The 9,196-nt window shown below is 40.0% G+C and overlaps 1 protein-coding gene across 1 annotated transcript; it reads right to left on the reverse strand.

Moving 5' to 3' along the window:
* Positions 1-380: 380 nt before the first annotated feature.
* On the reverse strand, positions 381-8,561 carry LOC124148623 (flavin-containing monooxygenase 5-like). The gene is made up of 6 exons (XM_048394793.1): positions 8,444-8,561; positions 6,655-7,110; positions 5,513-5,568; positions 4,513-4,903; positions 3,536-3,777; positions 381-2,179 (listed from the first exon to the last, which is right to left on the reverse strand). Exons 1-6 carry the CDS (start codon positions 8,559-8,561, stop codon positions 1,832-1,834), a joined length of 1,611 nt encoding a protein of 536 aa, XP_048250750.1. The 3' UTR covers positions 381-1,831.
* Positions 8,562-9,196: the final 635 nt, after the last annotated feature.

Raw genomic sequence — 9,196 nt, forward strand, 5'->3', positions numbered from 1 at the left:
TATAACGTGTATATCGTGAACATTTTTTTATTATGTTATTCATACTGATAGATTCTTCACGTGCCAAGCCTTCTATATAAGTGATGTTTGTTGAATACATACTTTGGATGGGATCTCTGGTCGTGAGTGAGTGAGTGAGTTGGGTTTAACGCCATGTGGGAGCTTGATGTGGGAGGAAAGCCCGAAGTAATGCAGGTCTCAGACATTTACCACCTTGGGGCTGTTTATGGTTTAAATACCTTATACACTTGACACCTGTGTCAATCATATTAATTTATCATATTTATATGAGCTTGGAATCATGAAATAACAAATAATAAATATTCATGACAGAATGTCCATGTTTATTGAATGTTTGATACACATATTTCATACGACAGGAAGCTACAGACGAATGCTAAAAACAGAACGAGAAAAACATCGATTGTAATATTTTCGAAAATACATGCTTTAGTTTGCTGACGACCATGGGTTAAGTTGTATATATCCCCGATGTCCTAAATAGCACTGAAAGCAATACATAGCGTGATATATTTCAATAACATTTTTAATATTTAAAATGACACTTTCTATGATTATTATCATTCCTATAGTGCCAGACTGAATTGTACGACATAATTGCATTACGCTGTACACGATGTAGAGGGATGCTAGAGACTAACCAATAGGAACAGCTGGCAGATTAATTTGTGTTGTGAGGATATATTTATTAATATACATTTGTTGTGCTGGTATGTTTGATTAACAGACACTTTATCATGCATGATGTGAGCATGAGATGTATACTGAACAAAAGAAATTAAGGTTCAAGAATATTTGTGGGGATATGTTCTGTAGTGAGGACTGAGCCCATGATGTGTAATGAAGTACAGTGTTTTATCTTGTGAGAAGCTCGTGTCTGTGACGGGTGCATGGAATGGTCGGACCGTTGTGACCCCTTATGTTTTCATGGACTAGAATGTGAAATTTTTGTTTGTTTGTTTGTTTGTTGTTTAATGCCCCACTCAGAAATATTCCAGCTATATGACGGCGGTCTGTAAATAATCGAGGCTGGACCAGACAATCCAGTTATTGACATCATGAGCATCGATCCACGCAATTGGGATACGATGACATGCACCAAGCAAGTCAGCGAGCCTGACCACCCGATCCCGTTAGCCGCCTTTTACGACAAGCATAGTCACCTTTTACGTCAAACCTGGGTTGTTGAAGACGTAGTCTACCCCGTATCTTTACGGTGGAAAAACAGGCACATGCAAAAATACTCCGACATAAAAACTACACATAGTGTATTAACTGTGGGCTAGTGATATATAATGTTATTTATTCACAAATTCTTAATCATAAGCAACTCTGTTTTCACAAACGACAATAGTGTTTGACATGTCAATGGATGGCGTATCAACCTTAAAGAACACAAATAAGATGTAAATAAAACTTGGTCATCTGAAAATATAAAATACTTTCAAAATATATATACAATATATATATATATGGCTGCAATAACCAACAAACAAATTAAACGCGTTCACGGTGTCATAAATGTACGTATAAGATACCTCTTAGGGACCGATTTAGGGGAGGGGGTGATTTTATCGAAAAAAATAAATTGTCCCAGAAAATGCTTGAAAAAAATAATTATGTTTCAGATTGTTGAAAAAAAGAAGAAATTGTGTTCTTCTAAACTTACAAAGTTTCAAAATGCTTCTATCTTTTTTTAAATTTTGGCTCATAGTTTAATTAAGAACATATCTCTCATTTGCAAATATAGCTGAAAAATATCTAGTTTCCATACAAAACAAATGGTCGGTCCCTTGCTGTAGTCACCTCGTTAGAAACTTGACAACCAAAAATTCATTCCAAAGTATTTCCCAAGGGCTGCAATCACCATGACAACCAAAAAAGACAATCCAACATTCGCATATGAACACACAGATTTGGGGGCAAGGGGTTTATTCCTTCCAACAGGTGTAGGCATGTACCCATCTCTCAGAGCCGCATCAATGGCCTTTTTAGCTCCACACCAGGGATGAGGCCCCCACAGACGGTAGTAATAGGGGAAGGCAGGCCCATAGTAGTACAGGTAGGCGAGTCGGGGTCCGGCCTTGATCAGGTCCCACCGGGAGGGGGTCACACCCAGTTCCGCTGCCATCTCGTCTCGGATTACGAGATTTGGGATCTATTTAAAATAACAATAATAATATTAAAGTAATTAGACGCTGTGTTAAGTTTTACAAAAATCTGGTATATGTCAGGGTTCTGCTTGGGGTGGTAGGGTATCCTAGTGGTTAAAGCGTGGTTAAAGTGTTGACACCACGAAGAACAGGATCCGATTCGCTAAATGTACCCGTGATAAGTCTTGGCTATTGGAAAAGAGTTAAGAGAAAGAACTTGCCAACACTCGCAGTTGTGTTAAATGGTTGACCCGAGCGTATACCGTCCAACTGGAAAGGCATGCATTTCTGTTACGTGTTACAGCGAGCATATTTATGTATGCACTTTTGAAAATTGGATTCCTTTGGAATGTGGTATCTAACTGTCTCTACTGTCATGACTGTTGTCACGCGGTGCCGCTGTGCGATTTTACAGACATCCGTAGACAGGAACCCAGTTTCAGACGTTTCAATCAATGTCGCTATTTTAAATCTAAGCCGGTTTACATTCGATGTATGATAGCTGTGTGTCAGTTGAATGAGAAAGCTTGGATATTAATTATTGTAAAGAGTTGCTATGGTTTAACTGGTCCCCACCATCGACTGGCTTGTCTGGTCCAGCCTCCATGTCTCGATGAATCTGCTATAGCCCCACCTGATGTAGCGGGTATTACGATGAAGCTTAACACTACACACCCATCGAAGCACCTTAGGTTTCTTAACCTATTCCAAGAAACCTTATTGCGATACATATATTCGACACAAAGGATTGTTTTAGCTTAATGACGTTCAGATGTTTAATAGGTACATAAATAATCGCATGTTATACATGACAACGACTTTAGAGAAAGGCACAAGCTCGACTATGATAGCCATCCAAATGTGGATTATGTGGCTAGGGAACAACGAAGATGCTGAAGATATACCACAGGAACCCGAAGTTCAGATTAATATTATGAAAATATTGTGTTTTTACCATCTAACACTCACAATATAAAAACACCAGGAGTGAAAAGCGATCACAAAAAATGCAACCGAATCGGCCCTATCGTGTCGCCAATCAAAACAAAATCAAAACAATCTGGAATTTTAGGGTGATACAGTCACAATATAAATTTGACTTGCAGTTGTTGGTTTAAACGCACTCAATACCGCATATGTGCCTTTACATAGGATGTTCTTCACTATAAGCCATGCCACGAAGACAAAAAGGAGCAATGGAGTTGACATAATATTAATTACTTTAATCAAATCTTCGGATTCCTATGGTCATATTGAAGTAACTACTTTGGACGTAACGCCGCTTTGAGCAACGTTACATTACAGCATGACGTCGTATGACGCAAGTCGTGACCTTGAGATGCGTGACAATTGATTCTTGCCTTATATTTATAACATCCAAAGTTCTGCAAGATGCTTTGGTTCCATCGTTCCACATCCTTCATCATGACGTTGTAGGGCGGGAGTTTGTGTCTTCCCGAGAACACTCGCGCTGCTAGTCGGCCTTGAACTTCGACCAAGGCCGTAACTGTGGCAGCTGATTGAAAGCATCCGATCAGTGCAAGGGTTTGATGAGGCAGCGTCAGTGGAAACGTCATCTTATACAGGTACAGCTTGTCTTTACCTGGCAACATGCATTTAGGGTCAAGGTGAAGGTCATCAGCAAAATGTATATTTTCCTTATAAATATGAACAATTATACTGATGCAGCTATGTCGACAACAGTGGTCTGTAGTTTGGAATAGCTAATCCTTGCCATCGATGTGGATGATATCTTACAACCAGGCAGCCCTAAATCAGAATTTGTCTTCCTTTCTGAGCACTTTAACTTCCAATTACCAGAGTTCCTGTTTATTTGCCCATACGTCCTATTTCTTGGCCTACTTTTACAAAGCGATCTCAGCGAAATCTATGTTAAAATGTTTTTACGATACAGTAAACTACGGTTATAACGAACTCAAAGGGACTACTAATGTTAGTTCGTTATAACCGTAGTTCGTTATAAGCATACATACAGCATAACTACAGCAAATAGTCGGGACCAACAAAGTGAGTTCGTTATATCCGTCAGTTCGTTATAAGCGTGTTCGTTATAACCGTGGTTTACTGTAGTTTATAAAGCGGCAAGATCTCTCCAGCAAAAGGCGCTGTTAAAGTATTGTTGGGTCAGATCCTGCTTTGCCCATGTAAAACAGATGTGTCACTCACTTTACTAGGGCACAGGTACCCAGAGGTATAAACTTCTTATGCAGAGTTGCGTCCCTTAGCATATACCCGGACTCGCTGGTCTCGCCGGTCTACAAAGCTCCATAACTGTGTTTCATAGTTTTATGTTGTTCAAAGTGCCTCACTCACTTACCTCCTCTTGCTTCGTCGGACAGGAAGCTTTGTCCTCGCCGATAACCCGTTGCAAACAAAATGGCATCAATGTCCTTGAGAATTGTACCGTCCTCTAACTCAGCCTCGTTTTCACCCACACTCACCAACCTGCCTGCTATCTTCACACGACCACAAGCAATTTGATGGTATATTAGATCATTTATCATCTGTGTAAGATCTGGGACTTTGTCAGCGCTCGTTATACCAGCGGCTGAGTGATTTAAGCGTGAATTAGCTATTGCACAAACGACGTTGCCTAACGTGTTTTTATTCCTGATATTAGACCTCCTTTGTGTGACGTATCCAAGGGGCTGACCTCCTTCCAGCAGGCGAGGGACTATGTAGGTTCCTTTACCAACACTCAAGTAGACCTGCAAGAGAAAGAAGAGAACAGCACAGGCACATTGAGGACAGTTTTGTATTTCAAATGTAAATATTTCAGAAGAATCGAATCCATGAATATGGAAACCTTTAAAATCCGAGTTTGTCGTGGTAATGTCGAACCGAAAACAACGACGTGACAGCAACAGTTCATGATAAAGAGGAATGGTACGGGGACATTTTAGAAATGACGCTGGAGAAGCCGTGAGGAGAAATTGTCGAATTTGCGAGGCAATCAATCATTTTTGATGAGCACATTTTTTCTCATTTCATGTCCAGTGAACAATTTTATTTACGGTGTAAAATCTGAGGTCATATTGATTTTTTCCAGAATTTTTCTGGAATTAGTTATTTCCAAGGAGATCCCAATACCCTAAAAAGAATCATTATCAATATTTGGCATGCATGTACAATTGATGTTTCTTATGATTTTGGAAACTGTGTCTGACTCCTTTTTGTTTGATCTCATGCAGTGTCTGAAACCTTCATGGGTAACCTTTTTTCAAAACAAGTGATTAACACTGCACAATGATACTCATTTCAAATTGTGTCTCAGCTACCATGCGTTTGTCAACGCATATCATTCACTTTCAGCATACCTGTTTTGCTTCTTGGGAAACTACCACAGCCATATCACCCGCAGAATTCCCAGTGCCTAAAAAGAGACATAAGATATGGGCCTGTATCTTTCAACAGGGACTCTGTGTCACAAAATAAACAACCCCACTGATTATACTCTTCTGGTTATTTTCATATTTTACTGCCCATGTCTGAGATCATTTATTAAACATGGTCCTGACAAAGGCCCAGATCACGGAGGTCAGCCTTTATTAGGACACATTTGAGGGCTCACACGGCTCCAGGAAACAGTTATAAGCGGAAAGTTGCGTTACTTTGATCATTACGTCACGGAATAATACAATACGTTTCTCTATCATCCTTCTTTGCGTTGTTAACGGCTATTTTGAACCATCATATCTAGCAACGGTTTGGTTCCAGCGAGCGCGATGACCAATGAGCGCACAGATTACAAACTTCAAATATTCCCCGTGCAACACGTGCTACAGCCGTGCCGCCATCTACTCCCGACATTAATGCAATATCAGGCATTATCATACCTCCATGTCAGAGTGATGAGATCTGATTGGTTCACGTGATCTAGATACAATACCATTCATATATTTCCGGGAGAATAAAATCCCGTATACCCCGCCACGAAGAAGACAGGCTCCACGTGGATTTCTGAGCGGGAGAATGAATCCCTTATACCCCGCTTCGAAGCACAAGGCCGAACGCTTTTTCCGACTCAGTGAAATTCAAGTGACGAAGCACAAGTTAACCTTAGCTCAACATCTGTTTCCCATCAATTTAAATTAATTTTAATTCTTTTACAATGGTACATTAAGGTAGATTAGATAAATTCGTTGTAGCAGTATCACTCGGGGTATAATGGAAGGGTTGTCAAATATTCATGCACGGAGTACCGCTCATTTGAAGTATTACGATGCAAGTCTCTGTGTTAAGTTGCGGCCCATAGTCGACCTTTGAACTGTTTGTGGTGAGATTCGCACCGATAATGACCCTTTGGCAGTCAGCACCATAGCCGTGGTCATGGGTTTCACCAAAGGGGCAAACTTGGTCGCGTTGTCTTCACCCCCTATTTTATGCTTAACACCGTGATTCTACTGAGTATTGGTCAAACGGCATCCAATCTAAATCAGCCTCTCACTGTCTAACATACCAACAACCAACACTCGCTTGGCCTTGTATTTTGCCCCATCCTTGAATGTTTTCGAGTGTTCTATCGATCCTTTAAATGTCTCGAGTCCTTTAACTTCAGGTATCCAAGCTTCAGAGAACCCGGAGCACACGATCACACTGTCATAAACATCCCGATAAATCGCCTTTGATGCATCTGTCATTTCAACTTCCCATCTACCTGTGACGTCATAGTCATCGGACTTCTGGATGTGGAGAACTTTGGTTTTAAAATGGATGTGCTTCCGGAGATGAAACTTCTCGCAGTAGAGGTTGAGATATTTGTGAACCATTTCGTGAGTCGGAAAGGGCGGGAAGTCTCTTGGGTATGGGAAGTCACTGTAGCAGAACAGGTCTTTGGGTGAGTTGGTGGTCAGAGTGTCGAATGCCCGCGCACCCTGGCCTTCTCGGTATCTCTCTGTGTAGTACCATATTCCGCCTACAATATCACAACATTAATTTTGGATGTAAGCGTTTTGTTTGTTTGTTGTTTAACGCCGCACACAGCAATATTCTAGCCATATGCTCTGTTTGTTTGTTTGTTTGTGTTTTAACGCCGCACTCAGCAATATTCCAGCCATATGATGGCGGTCTGTAAATAATCGAGTCTGGACCAGACAATCCAGCATCGATCCACGCGATACGATGACATGCATCAAACCAAGTCAGCGAGCCTGACCACCCGATCCAGTTTGTCACCTCTTACTACAAGTATGGTCGCCTTTTACGGCAAGCATGGGTTGCGGAAGACTTAATAGAACCCGGATCTTCACGGGTCTTACATTTAAATTACTTTCTATGTCTTTATGGAAACACATGCATTTTGTGGGAAATTAATATCGGACAATAAACCGGTTGTAAGAATGTTTAAGTCTATACACCATACACCCAAGCTTCGGTCTCAAGGACAAGGGTAGTCGAGTGGCGAAGGTGCTTGTCCGTTCGGATGTCTCGTCGCCGTGATATTGCCAAAACGATAAAATTGCTATTCAAGCTTACAACTATACACAATTACTCACTTTTGAGGACAATTTAATATGTCTTGGTCCAGATAATTAAAAGGATCGCGAGGTGAAAGGAGGTTTAACGTCGCATTCTAAGGGATGAAAGGAAATATGATTATGAATAGAAGTAGGAAGTATGGCTTTGGTTTTATACATACCCCTACAACTATAGTGCGAAATAGTGATTGGATATTGTTTTACGCCGCTTTAGCAATATTCCAACAATATCACGGCGGGGGACGCCAGATATGGACTCCACATATTGTTCCCATGTAAATATAAAGAGAATGAAGAACGAAGCATTAGAACAATGAAGAACGAAGCGTGGTTTATTTAAGTAATAAACGACTCGTGGTCGTTGTTTATCGTACACTAAAATACTGCTGGGAGAATAAACCATGAGGGGCTCAGCGACATTGTATTGTACGAAAAACAACGACCACGAGTTGTTTATTTCTGATATGTGATGTCAGCATTATGTACAACCTCTTTAAGGATGTTGATAAAATGCGCTTTAATAATAGTTACCCAAATTTTAATAATGATGACTCCCTAAATAGAATCCTACCTCGGAAAAGTCCATTTTACGAACAGGTGGGTTAAGTGTTTATGAATTGTTTTCAAAAAGAAACATTGTGTCAATTTCATCTCTAAATGAATGACATCACTGTTGTTCAATTATTATATATATTTGAAAAAAAAGACATTTCATAAACAACTAATGATTGTTTACACCAACAGAGACAAGTTGATGATCTATTTTCTTACCGATATCATCAAACTGTTCCAGACACACCGGCTCCAGACCTTCTTCTAAACAGGACTTGATGGCCGCTAAACCCGAGATCCCGGCTCCAAGGATAACCACTCTCTTCCTGGAGCCCATAGTTATGACTGAACCGTTTTCATGTCCGTAGCTTTATATGAACCGTGCGATGTTTTCATTAAATCTATCCCGAACACTATTCTGTCTCTATGAAAAGGTTTGACTAAAATGTATGTTCATGTGTTTTGTGTCTTGTTTCAACATATGGTATATGAACAAACATATCGATGTACATATAGTAATAACACATTGTATGCCTTAAATGCAGAATAGTTATTTTTAATATCTAAACTTCATAAGCGTGTATAGGTGTTAAATAATGTGAGATTATATGTTTTAGAACCTCTCATAATGAACATATTTTCATAAATGTGTTACAGTGCATACATTTCATTACACTTTTTATATTTTTAACAAATTAAACTTAAACTAGGAAATTCTAAAATTCGAAAGTCTCTAGACCAGTATTTCTCGTTTTTATCGCCACTGGTCGACCATGACGGCTGCTCCTTGGCAAGCTCATTCACGTGAACAGTAAATTACGTAATCATAGATAAAGTCGGCGCGTACGTCCGCCCCGGCCCTTGTTCTCAAATCAAGGATATGATTTAGACAAATTTATGGTTTAGACAAATAACTGCTACTTGATTCATATGAAATGACTAAGAGTCATGTGTGATTGCTCCAACTACTTG

The sequence above is a fragment of the Haliotis rufescens genome, unplaced genomic scaffold (genome assembly GCF_023055435.1).
Source record: "Haliotis rufescens isolate VD_foot unplaced genomic scaffold, xgHalRufe1.0.p SCAF_13, whole genome shotgun sequence".
NCBI classification, from domain to species: domain Eukaryota; kingdom Metazoa; phylum Mollusca; class Gastropoda; order Lepetellida; family Haliotidae; genus Haliotis; species Haliotis rufescens.